At 41.3% G+C, this 24,085-nt stretch overlaps 1 protein-coding gene across 2 annotated transcripts in view; it reads right to left on the bottom strand.

Moving 5' to 3' along the window:
- Nucleotides 1-7,754: 7,754 nt before the first annotated feature.
- The window catches only part of LOC145343053 (kinesin-like protein KIF27), a 66,167-nt gene continuing 49,836 nt past the window's right edge, over nucleotides 7,755-24,085 (bottom strand). For both annotated transcript variants that reach the window (XM_080188846.1, XM_080188845.1), the window contains exons 15-18: nucleotides 21,563-21,769; nucleotides 19,535-19,733; nucleotides 13,795-13,962; nucleotides 7,755-10,870 (exon numbers count right to left, since the gene is read on the bottom strand). In XM_080188846.1, coding sequence (XP_080044972.1) covers nucleotides 10,416-10,870; nucleotides 13,795-13,962; nucleotides 19,535-19,733; nucleotides 21,563-21,769 — 1,029 coding nt within the window. In that variant the 3' untranslated portion in view covers nucleotides 7,755-10,415. The remainder of the gene's footprint in view (nucleotides 10,871-13,794; nucleotides 13,963-19,534; nucleotides 19,734-21,562; nucleotides 21,770-24,085) is intronic.

Raw genomic sequence — 24,085 nt, 5'->3', positions numbered from 1 at the left:
GCATGGTGGGCCGGGAGGGTGCTGGGCGGGGCGGGGCTGGGTCGTGTGTCCAGCTCCGCTGTTGGTACTTTAGCGGCTGGGAGTTATTCTGGTTACTCAGCTCCATGGTCTGGCTGCAGTGCGATCGTCCCGGACTGCTAAAGCACGGTGGACAGGCCGGCTGGATCCTGCTGCTGTGCTGGCTGATGTTGGTTAACTTCTAAAAATGAAAGTGAATTACTGCGGGCGCTAGAATCTGAAACAAAAACAGAAAATGCTGTAAAATCTCAGCCGGTGGAGAGAGAATAGAGTTAATATATCGAGTCTGGATGACCCGTTGTCAGGTTTAAAGACAAAATAGGGCAAGATTTACGCTGCAAGGGCATGTCTGTGTAACTGACGAAGATGTCGTAGACAAGTGGACGAAGGAAATATAAATGGTGATGATAAAGGCTGAGAATGGTGCTAATAGCATCCATTAAGCATGTGTAAATGGCAGAAGAAAGATGCAGAATGTTAAAGGACAACCTGAGGAGTGTGACAGATGGTCCAAGTTGGGCAGGAGTGGGGGGTGATAAGATGGAAAGTGAGATTAGCAAGTGGACATTGGAAGACATTATAATTTAGATATATACTAGAATATATAGTAATGGCTTAATTAAGTAAAAAGAAATGAAATAAAGGGAATGGAAGCGGAGGATAGAGTTGATGTTCTAAAGTTGTTGAACTCAAGGTTAAGTCGGGAAGGCTATAAAATGCTTGATTGGAAGATGAGATCCTGTTCTTCCAGTTTGCATTGTGCTTCACTGGAACATTGCAACAGGCCAAGGACAGATGTGGACAAGAAAGCAAGATAGTGTGTTGAAATGGCAAGCAATAGGGAGGTCTGGCTCCTGCTTGCAGAAGGACCTAAGGTGTTCTGCAAAGCAGTCAGCTGGTCTGCATTTGTTCACTCCAATACAGAGTGGGCAGCATCGAGAGCAGTGAATGCAATAGACCAGATTAAAGGAGCTACACACATGAAAAGAGTGTTCTGGCTCCAGGATTATGAGCCAGGAGGAGGTAAAGCAACAGGTATTGCACCTTCTATGATTGCATGTGAAGGTTCCATAGGCAGTGGGTGAGGTGGTGGGTGCAATAGAGGAGTGGACCAGGGTGTACCTGTGGAATGTTGACAGGGGAGTGAGGGGAAGATGTGTTGAGTAGTGGCATAATCCACTTGGTGGAAATGGCAGAGGATGATTCTTTGAACGCTGTGGCTGGTGCGGTGAAAAGTGAGAACAAGGGGAACTCTATCCTGGTTCTGTGAGGTAGGGGAGGGGGTGAAAAGACGTATAAGATGATGAATGGGATGGATAGGATAGAGGTGGAGAGACTCTTCCTGCTCAGAAAGGATAATAGGACTAGGGGGCACAGCCTCAAGATAAAGGGGGGGCGGTTTAGAACGGAGTTGAGGAGGAACTTCTTCACTCAAAGGGTGGTGAATCTCTGGAATTCTCTGCCCGTTGAAGTGGTGGAGGCTACCTCGGTAAATATTTTTAAGACGCGGGTTGATGGGTTTTTGATAAGAGAGGGGATTAAGGGTTATGGGGAGAGGGCGGGAATGTGGAACTGAGCCACGACAGATCAGCCATGATCTTATTGAATGGCGGGGCAGGCTCGAAGGGCTAGATGGCCTACTCCTGCTCCTATTTCTCATGTTCTTATGTAAAACAGTGGCGTGGGAGATGGGTCAGACACGGTTGAACCTTGTCAACCACTTTGGGTAGGAAAACCATGATTAAGGAAACCCACTTTAACTTCTGAAGAGACGGAAAGTCTCGAAAGTTAACTCTGCTTTTCTCTGCACAGGTGCTGCCAGATCTGCTGAGAATTTCCAGAATTTTCTGCTTTTATTCTAGAAACAGTAAAAAAAAAGCAAGGATTGAGACCCCATGTAAAGACGTGCTTTCACTGTTCACTTGCTGATTGAGATCATCCAATAACACTGAGGCTTTTGAAACACATTGGAGGACTTTCTGGGACACTTCAACAAAACGTTTTTGGGAAATTCTTTGTGGACTTGACCTGAAAACAGTCAATGCAGTGTTATTATTGGAGACTTTACTGGAGTCACCAGGAGAAGTGCAGTGCATTGCTCACTGTCTTCTTTACACAAAAGTGGAAATGGGGTCAGAGCAGCACAGCTGCTGGAGGAGGGAGGGACAGGAATGCAAGGAAGCCTCTCAGCATAAAGCCCTTTGTATCTAGGATCTTTTGAGGGCACTAGACCTATATTCACATGACCCAAGAGCAGCAAATGTGTTTTACCAAGATCATCACAGTCTGTTTATGGAAGGACCAAATGTCAAAGCACAACTTTATCACTTAATTTTTATACCAATGAAGATTTCCAGATTGCCACAGGTCATATCACTCATACATCACAATCTTCTGTACACTTCTGTATTAGAAAGGCTGCTGAGATCAATGTGCTCTGAGGAATGCTTATATATTATTCCCTATTGCTTGAAAAAGATAGGGCTAACAAACTTTGGGGTACGACAGGATTGCAGGATTCATAAAATCCCTACAGTGCAGGAGTAACCATTTGATCCATTGAGTCTGCACCAACCACAATCCCACCCAGGCCCTATTCCCCATAACCCCACATACTTACCCTGCTAATCCACTGACACTAGGGTCGATTTAACACAGACAATCAACCTAACCCACACATCTTTCGAATATGGGAGGAAACTGAAGCACTCGAAGGAAACTTACATAGACACTGGGAGGATGTGCAAACTCCAGTGACTTGAGACCGGAATTGAACCTGGGTCCCTGGCGCTGTGAGGCAGCTGTACTAACCACTGTGCCACCCAAGATGGATTCCTCATGATCAGGGTGCCATGTACATATATGACCTCTTTAAACTCAGAGATTTTCCATAGCTTGAAGGGATTTCATTCCCTCGCAATGTGGCTGTTATGGGCCTACTGGCAGTTGTACATCATGCAGACCTGCTGTCTAAGGAACTACCACAATGCTTTAATGGTGAGAAAGCCATCATCTCACAGATGTTTGGGCCATAACACACTTTGCATGCATAACTGCTAGGTGACAAGGGATAGTCTATAATGCTATGACTCATGCCTCCCTGGAGGAGGATTAGCTGCTTTTAATGTTGGGCTATAAATGCGCGTTTGTTTTTAATAAGGGATTAAGCACACGTGGGGATTTAAATGGATTGAATTGACTTTCATGAATTATAATTTTTTATGTAATGAGGTCTGCAATAGATATTTAGAACTTTATTCAATCTCAACATGGCTCCTGGGGTCTGCCTACACAGCATTTTGGGTCAGTTGGCATGGGGGTTTGTTAAGGGTAAAGGGTGGTGATTGGAGGTCATGGGTTGACATGAATTGACACTAAGCTGGGGTAAGAGCTATAAAGGACCATGTGGATGGTTGGGGGATTAGGGATTGGCACTAGTAGGATAGGAGCCAGGTGTGGGTAGGGACATGGTTTGGTACTAAGTTGGTATAGGAGCTATAAGGAGCTATGGGATGAGAGGGAGCACTAGTTGACATGGAGAATATGAAAGACTATTGTGGGGGGAGTTGAGGACATGAGTTGGCGTAATGGCTGTAAGGAGTCTCGGGGGCATGAATCGGCATAAAATGGTTGAGGTATCATTTGGGACTGGGTGAATGGTATGGGTTGGCATTGGGTGTGGGGGGGTGATGTGTGTGAGAGTGAGGGGCCTAATGTTTAACAACTGGGATAAGATCTCAAGAGAACAAAGGGGAGCTTTTTAAATAGCCTGCCTCGACAGTTGGCAGCCCCCTCGACCATCTCTGATCTGCATCCCCAGGGCAGTGAGTTCAACTCTATCTCTCATCCTACTCTGGAATGAAAATTCTGTCATTCGGCACACCTTTTCCTGATGCAGGTGGAGCGAGCTGTGAAATTTTCTGGCTCAGTGCACCCACCTTAGGAGCAAAAATCTGGTCCAAGTTTCCATTTTTTCTGACTAATCAGAAAGAAAGCCATGGTAAAAAAATTAGTTTCAATAATTGGAAATCAATTGCTGTTTAAATTAAACAATACAATTACACACAGCGACTCCAGAATTGACAATGCTGGGAGAAAAGAGAAGACCTTCTTTGAGGTGGAGTGACTGCCTCTGTTGGAAGAGAATGGTACTGCCAACTGAACAATACTAATACATCAAAGAGTGTCTTCATGTCTTTGGCGTTTGTGCTGTGAGAAGCATAGATGGGATTTGAAAATGGAGCTTTGGGAGTAAAAGGCACAGAACTGAGATAAGAACGTTAGATAGGAAAGGAAAAATGGTGAGAGTTGATGGATTGAGGATAGGTTTTTTGGATTATGGTCATTTGAAGGGAAGACAGGCCATGCCTGAGTTTTCTCAATAAGTCATGGATCTTGACATAGTGGGATTATAAAGTGAGATTGGTAAAAAGCCATAAACGAGAAGCAGATTATTTTGATGTTAGGGACAAAGCAATTGATGAATTTGTTGACAAGCAAATTGATGCAGGAAATAAAAAGAGAAAGTGCAGAAAAAATTCAGTAGGTCAGACAGTATCTATGGGGAGAGAAACACTGGAATGCGACCCTAATGCAATGATGTGAGTTTGGTGAGCTGAAGGAAGCTTAAATCCCTTTCTGCATATTTCATACTGTTTGTATTTAACAAGTAATTGTGAGTTAATCGAATGGCAGAGAATGATTGAAAGGTTAATCAGTAGAAAGAAATTGGAGTGTGAGAGGAAGTTAGCTAGAAATGTGAAATGGATGATAAAAATTTGTACAGGTATTTGAAAAGGAAAAGAGTGAGGTAGGTGTCGGTCCTCCAGAGAGTGACAATGAGGAGTTAATAGCAGATTATAAGGAAATGGCAGATGAAGAAATATTGTGCTTTTGTGTTCATTGTAGAAGGTACAAAAACATTCCAGTAATAGCTGCAAATCAGGAGGTGAAAGGGCATGAGGAACTTGGTGAAATTACAATCACTTTGGGAAGGAGTACTGAATAAATTAATGGAATTGTGGGCTGACAAGTCTTTTGAGACCTGATGGACTAGATGACAAATGAGGTTGTAGAAGCATTGATGTTAATTTTCCAGATCTGGAAAGTTCCATCAAACCGGAACGTAGCAAATGTAACCCTGTAATCCACCCCCCCCCCCACCCCCTTCCCCCCACCCCACCCCCTTCTCCCCATTCAAGAAAAGAGACAGGAAGCAGGAAACTAGAAAAAAATCTCAGCAAGTCTGGCAGCACCTATGAAGAAAGAACAGGTATAATATTTCAAGTCTGGATGAGCTCTAACAAAGGGTCATCCAGGATCTAAACATTGACTGTTCTCTCTTCACAAATGCTGTCAGACCTGCTGAGATTTTTCAGCATTTTCAGTTTTTGTTTCAGAGTGCAGTATCTGCAGCAAATTGCTTTTATAACAGGAAACTACAAGCCAGTTATTATCTTGATGTCTGTCATGGGAAAGGTGTTAGAATCAATCATTTAAGTGGTTATTTGTATTAAGTTGGACATTTTGAACAACTCGAGGTAATCAAGAAGACTTAGCAAGATTTTGTGAAAGGGAAATCATGTTTAACCAATTTATTGCAGTTCTTTGAAGGGGTAACATATGCCATGGATAAAGCGGAGCCTCTAGACTCATTTTATTTGGAGTTCCAGAAGGCATTTGATAAAGTAGCATATCAAAGGTTATTGTGGTATATGGGACTATAGATTCGTTTGCTGGCCAAAAACAGAGAGTATGCATAAATGGTTTTTTTTTACTGATTTGGCAGGATGTGATGAGTGGAGAGCTGCAGGGGCCTTAGCTTTTTATAATTAATCAATGACTTAGATGAAGGGAGGCTTCGTCACTAAATTTGCAGATGATACAAAGATTGGTAGGAACGTATGTTGTGAGGAGGACAGAAGGAGGCTGTAGACAGATGTAGTTAGGTTGAGTGAATGTGTAAAAACCTGGCAAATGGAGTATAATGTGGGAAAATGTGAAGTTGTTCACTTTGGCAGGTAGAATTTTTTTAAAGTATTATTTAAATTGAGAATGGCTGCACAATTCCAAGGTGCAGAGGGTTTCCGCTAATGCTTGAATCACAAAAGGTTAGCATGCAGTTTCAGTAAATTATTAAGAACACTAATGAAATGCTATCATTTATTATTAGTGGAATTGAACATAAAAAGAATTTTATACTTCAGTTATACAGTTATCATTCACCTGATGAAGGAGCAGCGTTCCAAATAAACTTGTTGGACTTTAACCTCGTGTTGTGAGACTTAATTCAGTTATACAGGGCATCGGGAGATCAGAGATCACATCTTAAATACTTTGTGCAGTTTTGATCTTATTATTTAAAGATGTAAATGCGTGGAGACAATTCCAAGAAGGATTACAAGATTGAAACATGGAATTGGTGGGTTGTTATATGAGGAAAGGTTGGACAGACTGAGCTTGTTTCCACTGGAGTTTAGAAGAAGGGTGACTTGAAGCATACAAGTATCTGAATGGTCTCAAAGAGGTGAGCATGGAAAGGATGTTTCCTCTTGTGGGTGAATCCAGAATTAAGAGCAATGTTTTAAAATGAAGGATCACCCTTTTAGGACAGTGATGAGAAGATTTTTTTCCTCTCTTAGATTGTGCAACTTTGGAGCCCTGTCTCTGATGGTGGAGGTAGGGTCATTGAATATTTCTTGGGTGGAAGCACATAGATTCTTGTTAGCCAAGAGAATCAAAGATTATCAGGGGTAGATGGGAACATGGAATTCAAGACACAAACAGATCAGGCACAAACTTATTGAATAGCACAGCAGGCTTGCAGAGTCAAATGCCTATTTCTGCTCCTATTTCTTATGTTCATAATATTAGTGATTTGAGTCCAGTATTACTTCTTTGGAATTGAAGTGAGGTAGAAAAGTTTTATGCTCGTAAAAAAAAAAGTGGGAAGGGTGAATTAGAACAAAAGGGAAGATCAGGGATAGGTTAAAGATTGGGAGAGATTAAATACCAAGGAGGTCATGGAGCAAAAGGCAAAGGGAGTAGTAATGGTAGTAGTAATAAACAAAAATGATCCTGAGTAGGCGTTAATAGCAGAATAAATGTCTGCTTTGCCTGAAGATAAAGATTGAGGACTTGTGAAGTTTAAAGTTAGGGTGAAATGCCCAAGTGTAACTTCCCATCGTTCTGTGGGTACACTTAGATATGATATGTAAAGTGCATTGAATTATTTAGAGAATGTCAGTAAGTGACAGTGCCAAATGGATTATCACATAATTCTGTAAATCTTTGAATAGGAATGCTGTAAATGAATTTTATACTGTGACAGTGATTTGCTTATCTTTTCATACAGAAACAGTACAATGATGTTAGTGATGAGGAAAAAAGCTACAGAACCGTTATTCATACTTTGGGACAATTAGAATGTTCAGCTAATAACTCTCCAAAACATTACGTTCAATGTAAAATGAAGGGAACAAAAATAACATCTAGATTTAATTTTGAATTTATTTGGCCACTAAGTTAGTTTAGCACAAAGCAGCTCTGAAAGTGTGTTAAAAGAATTTCACCATCAGTACTCATTTTGAAAATCAAACCTTTAAGAAAAAATATTAGTATTCACATTACTGACTCCTTTTTTGTTTATTAAGATGTCTTCAACCTCAATGGTTAATATTTTAAAATGGTCCTGGTACTGAACCATTTTCTTAAAATATTGATTCAATTCAAGGAGATAATCTTACATTTTTTATTTTTATACAAATACAAAAATCTCTTAAAATTAACTTGTGCAATCATATTTGCTTTATACACGCCATCATGTGCTTCAACAAAAAAAAGCATTGAACTGGAATACTAGAACATCCTCATTAAAGTACAAAGATGAAAGCATGTAGAACACTGAAGAACATTTAGACCATGACACCATAGAGACAGAAATGTAGCACATTTGAAACACCAACATAAAATGGATATTATATTCACTGCACTTCTGGTAAATAACAGCATCCATATTGGATCGGGAACACTTGAACACCCAATAATTATTTTCTTTAAGTGCAGTTTTATTTTTTAATTTTACATTTGTCACTTACGTGTGTAATTCCTCAGTTAGGATCAACTTAACTTCCTCATTACAAATAACTTTGCAGTAAAAATACACGAATGAGATTACTGCACATCCTTTTCTTTTATGTTCTGTGTTTAAGGTGAAGAATGTTGATACCAGGAAATGGATCATTACGCTACCATCAAGTACTCCCAGGGGTCAGGTATAGCACTATCAATGGAGATCAAAGTTCCCTCTGCTCTGTTCCAATGAGGTGCCTTAGCACTAACCTCAGAACAGTGTTATTACTGCAATTGTGTATCCTTTTCCCCCCACTGTCGATAGCTGAGTGAAACTGCCAATTACATTAAATTTAGGGTGGTCATATGCTGTAGACCCATACTGGAATTGAAATAATTTCACTCAAACCCAATCCACCCGGTCCAGCAAACAGAATACATTCATCTCTCATGTTTGTATTGGATTTGAATCCAAACATAAAAGATCATAATCTAATCAAGATACACCATTCTGTTCCTGCCATATAACTTATTATGCGTACAATACAGCTTTGTCAGACAATGAAACTGGGGGAGATAACCCAGCTAAAATCAAATGAAAAAGGCACAATTATACAATGCAATTCACAGGATATGAATTACTTAGATGTCAACCAATTTCTCCAAAAATCAAATAAGATAAGTGGCCAGTCAAGTCATTTAATTGGTGTCTGTAAAGGAAGGACAAAACTCCCTTGCCCATTTTTAATTTTTAAACAAGACCTTTAGAACATCAATGATCATGCAGATGAGGTTTCATTTTAATTCCTCATCCAAAGTTTGCATCACCGATAACAAACAGTACTATGCGACAGTAACAGCCTTAACTATAGGCTCAACTCGAATGCACTGCCTTTTGGAAGTATATTTTGTTTTTATTGCTTGTGTAGCAAATTAACAGGGCTATTTGCACACTCATTGTAGAGATTGTTTATTGAATGGAAATTAAAATTGCTCACTTTCTACAATGGGTGGATAATACATCCCATTGGTTTACCAGCCAAGCAGTGCAAGCAAATATGACCCACCCACAAGGCATATAAACATACTACCAATTGTGCCAAGTAGACATAATTAATAAATTTACTTTTAGTACTTGCATTTTTAGAACATGAGATAGATTGTGGAGTGACCAGTCAATCAGAACTTGTGAAATGCATTAACCCTTTCACTAGTTACTGCAGATATATAGGCATTATCTTTGATGGTTGTGCAAAAGAAATTCTGCACATTTGAAGTTAATTAAGCTCTAATTTTCAAAACAACATTATGAAAACTGCATTGGAGTGCTATTTATTTTGCAAATTAAGCATGTTTCAAGCAATCTTAGAGCAGAGGTAAGTTTAAGAAAGAAACAGATAGACAGGAGGAGAGGCTTAAGGGGGAATTTCAAAGCTTAAGGCCTTGCCAGCTGATGGCATGGTCACCAAAGATAAAGCAATTAAAATTGGGAATGCTCAACTGATCAGAATTACAGGAGCACAGGTATCTTTAATGTCGTGTGCTCGAGGATATTACAGGAATATGGAGGGGTTAGACCATGGGGGGATTTTGAAAACCAGGATCAGAATTTTAAATCAAGGCATTCTTAGCCAATATAGATCAACAAGCACAGGATAATAGGTGTGTGTGTGTGGGGCAAGTTAGGACAGAGGCTGCTGAGTTCTGGATGATCTGAACTTTATAGATGCTAGAATATGGGAGACTGGCCAAGCATTGGAATAATCAAGTTTAGATGTAACGAAGGCATGGTTTCAGTAGCAGATGAATTGAGGAGAAGAATCAGGCACTGTTACTGAGGCAGAACTAAATGGCCCTAGTGATGGAATGAGTTAGTTCAGTAAGTGCTTTAACCATTCATTAGTTGTCCTTTTACTCCTAATGTGCTTTACGTAGTACCTCTTCCACATGTATTATTAATTTGACTGTTAGCTGTGTATTCTAGTCTTCATTCAGATACAAATGTAGCTAACATTCTGCAGTCTTCTGATAATGCTATGGAAAAATGTTAGAAGCAAAACTACATAACTTTTTTTTTGTGCTGTTAGACATTAGAGAGCTGATCAACTCAATCCAGTCAGCTAGAAAAATGCACTGGGGGAATGTAGAACAATTGTTCAGAATCCATTACATGGATACTTGGAATAAGTAACATGTTCCCCTTGCTACAATCCTGCTTAATGGAGAAAACTCACACTTTTAAGTGGATTTCCCAAGCCAAGCTAAGAATGAGCTTGTATAATCCCAGTACAAGACAGTGCAAGGTTCAAAAATCAGCAAATTTTGTGCTACATATTTAAGTCCAGAGATTTTCTGGGTATTTCAATTGAATCTGTGGGGACAGAGTTTACACTGCTACTGAAACTTGAGCGCCTCATGGACACCTGCGTTGCAGTAATCTGCCGCAATTCTTTGCGGGATAATCTTACAGGAGTAATAATATGAAGTGGTGATGGCTTTTCAACTATCTGTGAAAGCTTTGTCAAAGGAGCATACGAATTTGCTGGCTGTGGTTCATCTACCACTTCTGAACTGAACTCTTGCTCTTGGGTCTTTCTTGTAGTGTCTGGTGGCATTTCAGAAATTTCTTCCCATAGTTTCTGTTTTGTGTGTGCTCCAGATGTGGCTGGAGAATTGTTGTTTCCTTCTTCAATACTTTTAGATGGTCTTGAAGCCCATTTTTGTTCCTTTGTATAAGCATCTGTTCCTGTTTGGCTTAATACTGGATCACCAATACCATTATCTGAAATCAAATTAATTTTTAAATATTACATTCTCTTATAACATCCTTTGTTGACCAACAGAATATTAACATTAAGGCTAATTTTCCACTTCTGGTGCAAGTCATGGCTAAAGAACAGATGTTAAATCTATCTGAATAACGTATTAATAGCATCCAAATTACTTGGTCAGGTTATTTTCATTATTACCTCACAGATCTGAGTGCAGGGCAGGTCAAGTGTAGTAATTTTGAAAGCGACTTGTTATGACTTCAAACAATAATTGATTTATTAACAATATATACTTACACACAAGGGTCTGACAGAACTACAGTATGTGTTTACTCTCTACTCCCTGGCTCCAAGAGAGGTTCCTCCCATCTCAGTGCCCGTGCTCTTGCTACCAATTGACTTGGCCTCTCCACAGGTTCTGGCCTAATCACATAGTTCTCAACAGACTACCCCCTTAAAGGGGTCACATGACCACACCAAGTCTAGAAGCACTGTACTGTAGTATTTGAACTTTGAATGCAAGTGAAAATGTGAAGTGAAATAATAGGAAATGTCAAAAAATTCTGAGAGCCTCAATCCATTAACTATTTTTACCAAGACTGAAGTAAAGAGGATGAAGGCAAATGAAACAGTGTTCAGACTCGGTTTGCTACGTTGCAAGTAACTTCCAAGCCACACAAATGCCAAGCAATAACCAGCTCCAACAAGGATCTAATCTCAGCCAATTCTCCACCTTGTCATTCAGCAAAATTATTGTCGCTAAGTCACCCAACATTAACATCCTGATGGTAAGCATTACGTGAAACTTATTTAGATCAGCCATGTAAATACTGTGGCTAAAATAGCAGATCAAAGACTGAGCAACTCACTTCCAGCATACGCTTCTACAAAGCACAAATCAGGCGTGTGAAAAAATACCATTCACTTGCCTGGATGAGTACAAATCCAACACTCAAGAAGCTCAAAATCATCCAGGATAAAGCAGCTGCTTAATAATCCTCCATCTACCAGTTTAAATATTCATTCTTTCATCTCAGTGAACATTTAAAACAAAAAATCCATACAGCTGATGCTGCAGCTCTGCAGTTGTTTCTTCTCATCAAACCCAATAAAAACAATTCTCAAAGCTATTGCCAGGTGGGTATGACAGAGATTGCAATAATAGTAGATATTAATTGCTTAAACATAGTCAAACTGTTTCGGCTGGCAACCACACTCAGATGCCACCTTCTATGCAGTGCCATATAAAGCACAATATCCTGCAATTGGGAGGGTTCTGAAGAAGTATAAAAGTTACTCAGGCCATTGCAAGTATCTATAGCATCAGGCTTGCTGCTAAAACCCACTGGAGTCTCACTCTGCATTAATATTTTGCCAAAGCTTGATGTGGTCACCTCTGCATACTTAATAGCAAGTGACCTGGGAGCATCTCTTGAACAAAGGGAACAAATTCAACCTTCGGTCGAGGAACTTTTAATCATCTTTTTGCTCCTGCAGTTAGTGGAAGGACTGTGTGATTCTGGGACCAGAGTTAAGTTCTTTCAGAACATAATAGTGCTAAGCCTTTGGAAAAAATGGTGTTGTTTTAAAGGCCTGTGAACACAACATTCATTCCCAATCATGGGCATCATAGTTGCAGTTCTTCTTGGTCTGCAGACTGACAAGAAAAATGGGATTCCCAAAGTGCACAACCCTTTCAGCAAAGACATTTCTCTCATCTCAGTCCTAAAGGACCAACTCCTTATTCTGAAACTATGACCCCTGATTTTAGATTCTCACAGTAAAAAGTCTGACAACACGAGGTTTCAGTCCAACTGATTTATTTGATAGTAAACTCACTAGCTTTCGGGTTAGCCCCTTCGCCAGGTGAATGGAGAGTTCTGGCCTCTGTTCTGAGGCCAGAACTCTCCATTCACCGGATGAAGGGGCTAACCCGAAAGCTAGTGAGTTTACTATCAAATAAATCGGTTGGACTGAAACCTGGTGTTGTCAGACTTTTTACTGTGTTTACCCCAGTCCATCGCCGGCATATCCACATCATGACATTTAGATTCTCAGCCAGGGCAAAACATTATTCCAGCATCTACTGCATCTAGCTCCTTAAGAATTTTATACTTTCAATGAGATGCCCTTTCATTCTTCTAAACTCTCGGGGATATAAGTGTAGTTTATCCAATAAAATTATGATGATATGCAATATAGTAGAAAGAATCAAACAGTTTCTAGTGATTGAAGGGTCTATAATGATGGGACGCAAATATAAAAATAAATGTAGGACAATTAAAGCAGAGACTCTCAGAAACTGCGAGGTAATGGATTACTAGACTTTGTTATTGAAGTTCAAATTATTTCAAAATTTAAGAGTACAATACCTCAATGGTTGTAGAAAAGGGAACAAATGGATGTGGGGAAAAAGGGCAGACATGGAATTACGAACTACTACTCATGTAGATAAAAATGTCCACATGGATTGGTTACGTAGAAATATAGGAAAGATTTATGGCACAGCAGGAGGCCATTTGGCCCATTGCTGTGGAATGGGCCAGTTGAAATCAGATTGCCAATATTTTGAGATAAAGTTTAATTTTCTTTAAAATCAAAAGCCAAGAGATGGCTGTGATGTAGTACACTGGAATTCCAGTTTGTCTATATAGTAAGCTTTTGATTTCTGCTATCTCATTGTGGAGAGATACTGTTTAAAGTCTAATTACTGTCACTGATAGATAAACATCAGGGAGCGAGACATACTTTGGCAATTTACACTAACCTCCAGCAACTAGAACCATGGGGTTATTATGAAACAGAGGAGGCCTTTTGACCCATTGAAATCATGACATGTAAATGTGCAGAAAAGGGAGATTTAGGGGAAAACAAGAAAAATAAATAGTTTCCAAGAAAAAGAACTGAAAGCATGGATCAAAAAGCAATTAAGTACTTCTTGAAGTTGCCACTTGCTGGTTCTGGTTTAGAGGTTCAACCAACTCCCGCAGTTTTTTCTTCAGTTCTCTGCTTGTTTTTTTATAGAAGTACAGGTCCTTCTCCAGTTGTTGAATTTTTGACTCATACGCCTTCATACTATCTGAAAATCCCTCACCACTTTTGTCTGAAACAACAGAGAATCAGTGTTTTATTTTTTAACTGTTTTTATATTCACAAAATGTACTTCAAATGATATTCCATCATAAACCATAATAACTTGCAATTATATAACATCCTTAATGTAGTAATGTGCTTCAAAAGAGTGTTATCAAACAAAATTTGACTGGACATGTAAGTAGATATTAGCACAAATTCACCAAAAGCTTGGTCAGTAAGGTAGGTTTTAAGGAGTGTCTTAAATGAGGAGAAAATGATTGATAGGCAATAGTTAAGCGAGGAAGTTCAAGAGCTAGACAACTGAAGTACAGCAGCCAAAGGTGATAAATTAAAATAGGGGATTTGCACTTATAGCAGCACCATTTGAGCAGAACTATACGGTTGGACAAGGATAGGGAGGCGAAAGTTTTTGTAAAGATTTAAAAATAAGGATGAGAATTTCTAATCTGAGCTGTTGCAGGAGTGGGATCCAATGTGGTTAGTGACCACAGGGTGATGGACAATATGATTTGGATGCGAGTTAGGATATGGGCAAACTCTTGGATGAGCTGAAGTTTGTGCCAGGTGCAGGATGGACGACCAGCCAGAAAAGTAATGGAGCAGATGAGTCTGGGCAATATGAAGGCATAGACGAGGGTTTCAGATGAGGCAGGGAGTGAGTGGGTAACATTACCTATGTAAGAGTCAGTGGTCCTATCAATAGAGCAAGAATGTGGTCAGAAACTCATCTTGGGGTCAAATTTAATGTAAAGATGCATCTGGTCTGTTTTACCCTCAAACAATTGTCAGGGACAAGGGTGAAGTTGGTGGCTAGGAAAGAGTTTGCACAGGGCCTGAAGACAATTGTTTTTTCCAGTATTAAAGGAAAGGAAAATTCTGTCCAATCAGCACTAATTGAGAGAAAAAAAGTAAAACACATCAAAAATCTGTGTAGAAGTTTGCAAAGGTGGTGGTGAAAGAAGTATTGTCAGTTTATATTTGGAACTTGATGTTGCATTCTTAGATGATATTGCTCAGGAGCAGCAAGTAAGAAAGAAATATGAGGGGCTGAGGATAGATCCTTGGGGGACTCGGGTAATGGTGTAGGAGTTGGAAGAGATGCCACTGTAGGTGATTCTCTGGCCACAACTTGACAGGGAAGAAAGGAACTAGAAAAGAGCAGTCTAACCCACCTGGAAGATGGATCAGGGATCAGAGGCATTAGAATAGATGGTGTCTGCAAAGCTGCAGATAAGTTGATAAGGATAAGGGATAGTTTATCATGGTCGCAGTCATATGTGATTTTGATAGGGGCTGTTTCAGTGCTTTGACAGGGCTGGAAACTTGATTGGAGTGATTCAAACATCAAGTTGTGTGAAGAGGAGTACTGATTTGGGATGTGCCAGTATGTTCAAGGACTTCGGACAGGAACGGTAGGTTGGTGATGAGTCAACAGTTTGCCAGAACAGATTGGTTGAGAGTGTGTGGCTTGAGAAGAGAGTTAATGATGACAGAATGGAAGGGGAGCATGACAGAACTTGAGTGCGAACAATTAACATTAGTTAACATCAAAGCCAGGGAGTGGTCAGCAGTTTGGTGAAAATAGAGTCGAGGGAGCAGAAAGTCAATTTCATTAATAGGATGAGCTCAGGTGGAGCAGATGGTGCAGACTTACAAGTGATATCAGAATGTGTGAGATATTAGCCAAATTCAATACATTTTGACGATAATTTTGGTGTGTGCAACTAATGAGAAACATGCTGGATGGTGATATACCAGCTCGGGTTCTCACTCTTAATTGCTATCAAATGATTCCTTTGTGGGAGAAGTCCCTGGACATTGGCAAGTAGAGGCAGAGTCTAGTTCATAGGAAACAAGGGGCTTGTCAGTGATATTATTGTAAGACACTGAAATAGAAAGAAACAGTGGGATTAAAAATCCAAAATTATAACATCCGTTTCATAATACACCTGGAGAACCAAAGTAAAACCTGGAAAATATATAAGATTGTTCCCATCTTAAGGCTGGAGATTCCATTTTGCTGCTCCATCTGTAGAAGAGTGGTGAAGCTGGCCCCAAGTCTACATGAGCAGAAAGGCTCAGAAACCATACCAAATTATAAGGCTGAGAACTTTTCAAATGAGGCCTATGAAAGACAGCAAAAGAGAACATCTGCAAGGCTCACCATAAACTGCTGACTGGGCTGTTGAAATGACACATATCACTCCAAAAGTGAAGGACACTTGGGTAGGGCCTGATAAATAAAATAAATTCCATTCCGGCTTCCACCATTTACTGGTTTTGATTTTCTTTCCATTCCCCCACAAAGTCCATTCTCAAATTCCTCTTCTGACGCATCTTTTGATCACCCATCACAAGTACAACAGAAAGACCAGCTTAAGGCTTTTTAACATTTGGTTGGAGAGGATGAGGTGACATAGGCAGCAAATGATGCCTTTCTTGTCCCTACAACATCCACATTTGCAGTGGGAGTTATTAGATAGTAATAAGAATCAAGAACTGAGTCCAACTTTTCCCTTCCCAATCTGTTGAAATCAATTGTAGAATTTCTACTGACTGCTTAGATTAGATCAGCTAACCCCCGCAGGGAAAGGTTTGAGGCCTCCTAGTTGTGTATTGCTTGATCTTTCTGCATTTTTAACATATTGGGCAGGATTTTACGGCCCTGCTCATCCCGAAACGGTAAAATCTCACCCCAGGTCAAAGGACTTTCCCATTGTCTGCCCCTCACCCACTCCGATTCCCATGGCAGACGGTGCAGTAAAATTCTGGCCATTGTCTCAACCAGGTTTCAGCTGGCCTTGAGTTCATAGTACTTTACTAGTTTTAATGGTACAAATTTAAATGGCTAGAGTGTGGTGCAAAATGATGCTGATTGTGTAAGTTCAATCACTTTTCCAGTTGTGGTAGTTCATGGAGGGTTGCCTCTGTGCTTTGCCCCTTGCTTGGAGTGGAGTGGTGCCCCTCCTTGTCTTTCTCTAACAAAGAGAGATGCCTATAATCCCTTGTGGGCTATGGCGTCTGAGATAGGGGTTATAAAAAACTGGGCTATTTCTGAACTAACACTTTGTGACTTGAGAGAGATGGGCTTACATGGATTTGAAAATTTTTTTCAGCTACCTTCAGTTGAAAAAAATTTTCTTTTGTCACTGTGTCAAGGAAGCTAAGGCAAAAATTTCCTTGATGTTTTTGTTGAAATGGAGTACAAGTCTGCAGACTGGGAAGAAATAGACAACTTCATCATTTCTACTGAAAGTCACACACAATCCTTACTTGACCATATAATGCTGATCCTTCACAGTCACTTAATGAAATTCCTGGAACATGCTACTCAACTGCACTGTGGTAGCAACTTTATCATATGGACAGGAGTAGTTCATAAAAAAGGCCATCACCACCCTTTCAGAGCAACCTGTGATTGGCAATAATTGGCAACATCCAGCGAACAATTAAAAAGAAAGCAGGGAGAAAATCATCAGTTACGCTAGTTTCTCACAGCTGAATTTTGAAGTATTGATATAAATGGACAATGCTAATGGCATACAGCTGTAAAATGGAAATTCTCATTTCTAACACTTACGAGATGGGGATTGGGGAGGATACAAGAGAGAAGGGGGAAGAGGATAGAGGTGGGAGCTAGATAAAAATACTAAGATGTAGAGAAAGCATTCTCATATTATTCTTTGGCAAAATAATTTGGAATGCAAACAAAACCACTCTGTAACTAACATGTGAAGTTAAATGGTAACTGGGGGGACAAGAGAGCAGAAAAACAGGATGACGGGGTCTCTGACATCTTCCTACTTTCACTTGGATGAGGACAACATGTGGAATTGAGGGACTGAAGTTTTAGGAAGGTGTCAGCTCTAAATACAGAAGGTATACAAGGGTCAAGCATGTAGCTTATTGGGGAAGAGAGAATTTTGATGAGAGGAAAGAAGTTTGTAGAAAGTGGAAGAGTAGGGGAAACACAAATAATCAGAGGAGTGGAAGGAGTGGGAAGAGAACCACATTTACCTGCATAGCCCCCACCCTAAATTCAACCTGCTGCCATTGGAGGCTCCATCACCTGCCAAACAACTTCCCATCTGAAACAAAGCAAAGGAGAAAAAAGACCAAGACAGACACAGAAGAGGACAACAAAACAGTATTAAGTGGACAAAACAGTGAAAAGAAAAAAAAGACAGTTCAAGAAGTATCTACATAAACATGGCAGAGACAGAAAAGAGAGAGACCACATTGAGATAACTGGGCTGGCTTTTATGGTGGCCCTGGCAACAGGTTGGGAAGCTGGTGGCAGTCCTGCCCTGATCATATTTGTAGACCCTGTGTGAATTCTGTGGCAATCAGGCAGCTAATGAACTGCCCTTGGGCTTCCATTCCTTTAAGGAATGAGACCCCACCTCCAAGAGCTGTCAGTCAGTAGGATGGCCAACAATCCCAGGAGCATCAAAGAGGGTGTTGGCCATTGTTGGTTCTGCATGCATCTTTGTTGCCACCTCAGAACAAGATAATGGAAGCTATTGAGAGGGTGCAGAGGAGATTTACAAGGATGTTGCCTGGATTGAGAGGCATGCCTTATGAAGATAGGTTGAGGGAGCTAGGTCTCTTCTCCCTGGAGAGACGAAGGTTGAGAGGTGACCTGATAAAGGTTTATAAAATGTTGAGAGGAATAGGTAGGGTGGATTCTCGGAGGCTATTTCCCAGGGCTGAAATGGTTGCTATGAGAGGACACAGGTTTAAGGTGCTGGGAAGCAAGTACAGAGGAGATGTTAGGGGTAAGTTTTTTACTCAGAGGGTGGCGAGTGAGTGGAATCGGCTGCTATCGGTGGTGGTTGAGGCGAACTCAGTGGGGTCTTTTAAAAGACTTCTGGATGAGTATATGGGATCTAATGGGATTGGGAGTTACAGATAGTTCTATGGCTTGGTAGGCATAGATGTGATTGGTGCAACTTGTGGGCTGAAGGGCCTGTTTGTGCTGTAGTGTTCTATGTTCTATAAGCAGGGTTGTGATCACTGGGCAGGTTGGTCAGGCACCATCAGAGGGGAGGGGGATTAGTAGTAGTTGGTGAGGGCAGGTGATGTGGCTGCAGGGGCGGACATTACCTCTTGGTGGTCTTGTCATGGGCCATAGGTGTTAGCTCAAAGAGTGACCCCCAGCTTTTACCAGGCGATATCTCCACATGTGAGAGTGCCTACCCTACACTGACATTGGGAAAAAGCCCTTAATTAGCACTTGAGTATCACATTTAGCCTCTGGGCAGGAAGGCCATTCTCCCATCTTCCCTGGTATTGGCAAAATGCTATGGTGGTAGGAAGGCGATGGGAACACCACCTCACCTGCCTTCCCTCCCTTCCAATCTGCTGGTGTCCGACTCACTCTCAGCCCACTCCTCCAAACTTCTTTAAATTCAGCCTGTGGTGTGCAACACTACAGGAAATTGACTATAATGATGAAACTTGTATCACCATGCCTGGAAATGTGTGAACTATCAGCATAATTACACGTTGCCTACTTACATACCTGTATATACGGTGCAAGTACCGTGACAACATTTGAACAGCATAGACCAAAATACCTTTAAAGTATTGTAACACCAACTGCATTTTCTGTTCATGTTCCTTCTGTTGCATTGTCAGTCGTCTATCTATCTCCATTGATAAACGCTCCACTGCAGATTCTAATTCATGGACCACACTCTCCTGCTCAGTTACCTTCACAGACATTTCTGCACATTGAACCTGCAAGTTTCGTTCAGTCTCACGAAGGCTGATTACCTACCAAATTAAAATATAAACAAACATTAGCAGGACCATCCATGTTAAAAGCTTAATGGATACTGACAGTGGTTCATATCTTGTCTTGGAGATCAATGTCACCAAAGAACAAATACAATCTACCAAAGGTCTCAGGACTTCAATTTCTTTTAGCAGGCATTTTCTGTTTTGCCAGAGGAAAAATATTAAGTTTTGTACTTTTGAGAACTTATTTTTGTGGCATTTTTCTGTTTTTTTTTCTTGCACTGTAACATGGTGCAAGGGTGGCATGGTGGCACAGTGGTTAGCAGTGCTGCCTCACAGTGCCAGGGACCTGGGTTCGATTCCCGCCTTGGCTCACTATCTGTGTGGAGTCCGGACGTTCTCCCTATATCTGCATGGGTTTCCTCCGGGTGCTCCGGTTTCCTCCCACAATTCAAAAGACATGCTGGTTAGGTGCACTGGCCATGCTAAATTCTCCCTCAGTGTACTTGAAAAGATGCCAGGGTGTAGTGACTAGTGGATTTTCACAGTAACTTCATTGCTGTGTTAACATAAGCCTAATTGTGACACTAATAAATAAACTAAACTAAAAAGTGGAAAAATTTGCATTATAGTGTTATATCACATGTTTCAGTAATCTCTTAAGGCTCTGCATATTAAATGAAATGCAGAGCAGGATTTTTCAAGTGGGTTTCTGAAACTCTGGCAAACTGAAACGTCAGTCAGAAATCGACTGGGTCGGAAGCAGTCACACATTGTGATTTGACCCAGTGGAGTCAATTAATGGGTTAGCTCATGTCCAAGTAAAGATGGCACGTAGGCCTTCCAGCTTGAATAGAGCAACAGACTGTGATGACAGATTAGTAAGGGAGCGGATATTTCAAAAACAGAGGCTCACTCTCTCTAATGTTTTTAATTAAAAAAAAGGATCTGCAGACAGGCCAAGGGAAGGAGAGAGAGGTGGTAGTGGGCCCCCCTCTGCTGAGCAGTCTGTGGTTGCCACAACACTCAGGCCTAATGTGCCTTTAAGTCTAGCTGGAGTGTTTGTTTGCTGGTCTGCTGCCAGGAGGCCACCTTCAGCAGCTAAACTGCTCCCTGCTTTCTGCAGGAAGCTGGAGGGAGAGTGGAAAGCCACGGTCAGCCTCCACTAATTGGCCTTAAGTGACCCTTAATGAGTCATGTTGGCTACTGGTCACAAGCAGATGGGTACCCCGCTGCTTCCCCAGCCTGCCTTCATAAAAAAGGCCCTGAGGCAGGATGGAACCTAGCACACTGGCTGGCAGGGTTATTTTTAGCCCCTGTCTGCCTTGGATCTCGGTCCTAGCAGGGGCTAAAAGTCAAGGCGCAGTAATTATTGTTGTATAGAGAAATAAAACGTATCTGAATACAACAGCTAATATCATGAAAAGGGGGCATGCCCTGTCCTCGGAAGTCATGACTGGAAAAAATCAGGATCAGGTTGCAGAAACCTTTGCAGGCAGTGTCAATGTGTGCAGCTTTAATGCTGGCCAGTAAATCTCATCTCTGATTTGTTATTATAACTGACATTACAGAAGTGAGGGATGTACTACACGTGTATTATAACTACTCATTTGAAAAGCTACCAAAATTCAGAAAAATTATTTTTATTTTGATAAAGATATAATCTTGTTAAATTAAAGATTCTTGTCAGGATGAATTAAAATACAAAATAATGCATTGGCTTCAAACTACTTTTCATAACCCATTTTAATGTACATTTTCATAATGGAATACAAATTATCACAATTAAAATGCTGTTTATGAATTAACAAATTGCATTATATACATAGGTTTTTGGAACTTATGTATGGAAAGTAGAGCTTTACCTTATTAAAATATCTGCAGAGAAGGACTCTCGTCTCAGCGGCTGATAAAGCTCCTAGCTTAAACATTACATTTGCGTCATTTTGGGCAAGACTACCATCTGAGCCCCTCAATGAATGTTGGCGACAATGAATGGTTTCATTTTTATACTCTATGGCAGCATCCAGAGCTTCAATACCTTCCTCCAATTGAAAAAGTATTCGTTCCTCCTGAGAAATAAAACAGATGGGATTACATGTTGAATGTGCTTCATCCCTACTGGATACCTTGATCATTAAAATGGATAGTAACTTTCAGGAGGGAATTGGTTATACACTTGAAGAGAAATTGGAATGCTTTGAGGAAAGGGCAGAGCAGTGGAAATAATTGGATGGCTCTTTCTAAGAGCAGGCACAGTGAGCAAAGTGGTTTACTACGTTGTAGGGTTCTATAATTTAGCTAACTTATTTTTGATTAATCAATTTAATCTTTTATGTGCTAAAATGATTTAATTTCAATTCATCTACAAATTTTACAATTTTATGTCACTGAAGGTGATGCAAAGCCAGACAGACATACCTGACCTATACCATTCACTGTGTCTTGCACAGAATACAACAACAAAGTAATTTTGTACACATGTAAAGTGCAGGGCTCTAATTCACGGGAGCTTCATTTTCTTCATTCTACTATAGAATATCTTTCTCATTACACCAAATGCCTTTCATATTAAGCTTAGAAAGTTCAAAAGGTTCATACTTCAAAAGGTAGATGCTTCAAAAATGTAGCTTGATGAAGAGTTCACTTTTGTAAGGTAAAAATGCTGACTATATTCAAAATGATGCATTCAAATTACAGTAATTTGGTCACTGTCGATTTCCTCTACTTTTTATTTACATTGTTATATTACTATATAGAAAAAGTGCAACAAATAGTTTCAAAATGATCATGTTAGTTTCAGAAACATGCCTAATTAACAGGACATGATGATAGGGTTGCCAACTGCAGTTAAATATAATCCTGAAGGTTCCATCACTTGATTTACCCCATGTGCCAGCCCTCGTTGTCCTACACATCTATCCTCAAAACACACTTCCTTCCTATGCCAACTGGAAGCAAAAAGATTTATTATCCAATTACATGATGTTCAACTGTCAACTAAACCACCTTTTCTTAGCCTGGTAAGGAGAAATGACCAAAGAGAATTACAAAAAAAGGGGACAATTCTCCCCCAAAAAAATTTGTGTCAAATTTGTGTAAAAACTGGAGTAAACTCTGCTGGTTTTCCCAGCGGGAGCTTTAAAGTGAATTTCCCACACTCTGAGCACTGTAGAGTGCATGAGCAAAATTCACGCTGAAAAATCAGGGGGCTGGATCTATTCCCGCTGAAGAGGCTGACAGCATAGCTCTGAGCAGGCCATTGCGCATGCACTGGTGTGTCAGTGCCAAGATCGGCGCATGCACGGTAACCCTGCCCTGCTAGCATCCTGATCGCTGGTCAGCCCTATGACCCCAGAATGCTGGCTATGTGACCCTCCCCTGATTGGTGGCCCTCTGAACATGCCCAGGCCAGCTTTCACCCGCCCCATCCCCACCAGCCTGCCTCGATGCTCCCCGAACCCCCGATCTCCGGATGCCCCCCACCCCTCCACAGTCCCAATCCCGCTTGAGCAGACTGACCACCGGGCACCCTCCCCAACCTGATGGCCAGCCCCGATTGCTGGCCTCCCTCCCTCTGTCACTCAGCCCAAATGCAGAGTACAAAGAACAAAGAACAACACAGCACGGGAAACAGGCCCTTCGGCCCAACGAGCCCGCGCCGCCGTCCCCCTGTCTCAGTGACCTATTCATGATTTTAGTCTACACCTAACGTGCGAGGATCAGGGAGGTCCAATTTAGGGACAATTTAGTACCCAATCAATCAGCCCAAAAGCACATCCTCGGGGGATGTGGGAGGAAACCGGAGCACCCGGAGGAAACCCACGCAACCACGGGGAGAACGCGCAAACTCCCACAGACACAGGCCCAAACCCATGCGTCCGCACAGCAACAGAGACAGTCCCTGAGCTGTCATGTTGCCCTCGAGATGGTCCAGTCTAAGCACACCAACGACATGAAGCAATAGGCAACTCCCGAAGCAACGTCCAAGAGCAGCCCACTACAACCTGCCGCATGCATGCCCCTCGCTGGACTTAAATGCCTGTCGAGACAAAAAAATTCATTATTAAACAGGCAAAGACTAACATCCCTGAGGCAAAACGTATTCCCAGGCCTACAATGTTAAGTAAGGCCTACTATATCCCCCTATATGTAGCCCGCTCATATGGCTGAGCAGCGGGACCCTTCACCAATAGCCCCCCGAGGCCCGCCCCCATTAGGCCCCATCTCCTTGGCACTACTCGATTCCCAGTGTGTAGTGCCAAGATGCCCCTGGGCATTGGCACTTTGCCCTTTGGGCAGTGCCAAGGAGCCCAGACTGGCACTGCCTACATGGCAGTGCCTAGGCAGCAACCCCTCCCCAACTCTTTGGGGACCTCGATCGCTCC

The sequence above is a fragment of the Carcharhinus amblyrhynchos genome, chromosome 5 (assembly GCF_965287045.1).
Source record: "Carcharhinus amblyrhynchos chromosome 5, sCarAmb.v2.hapA, whole genome shotgun sequence".
Lineage (NCBI taxonomy): Eukaryota > Metazoa > Chordata > Chondrichthyes > Carcharhiniformes > Carcharhinidae > Carcharhinus > Carcharhinus amblyrhynchos.
This window is presented reverse-complemented; position numbering and strand designations above follow the sequence as displayed.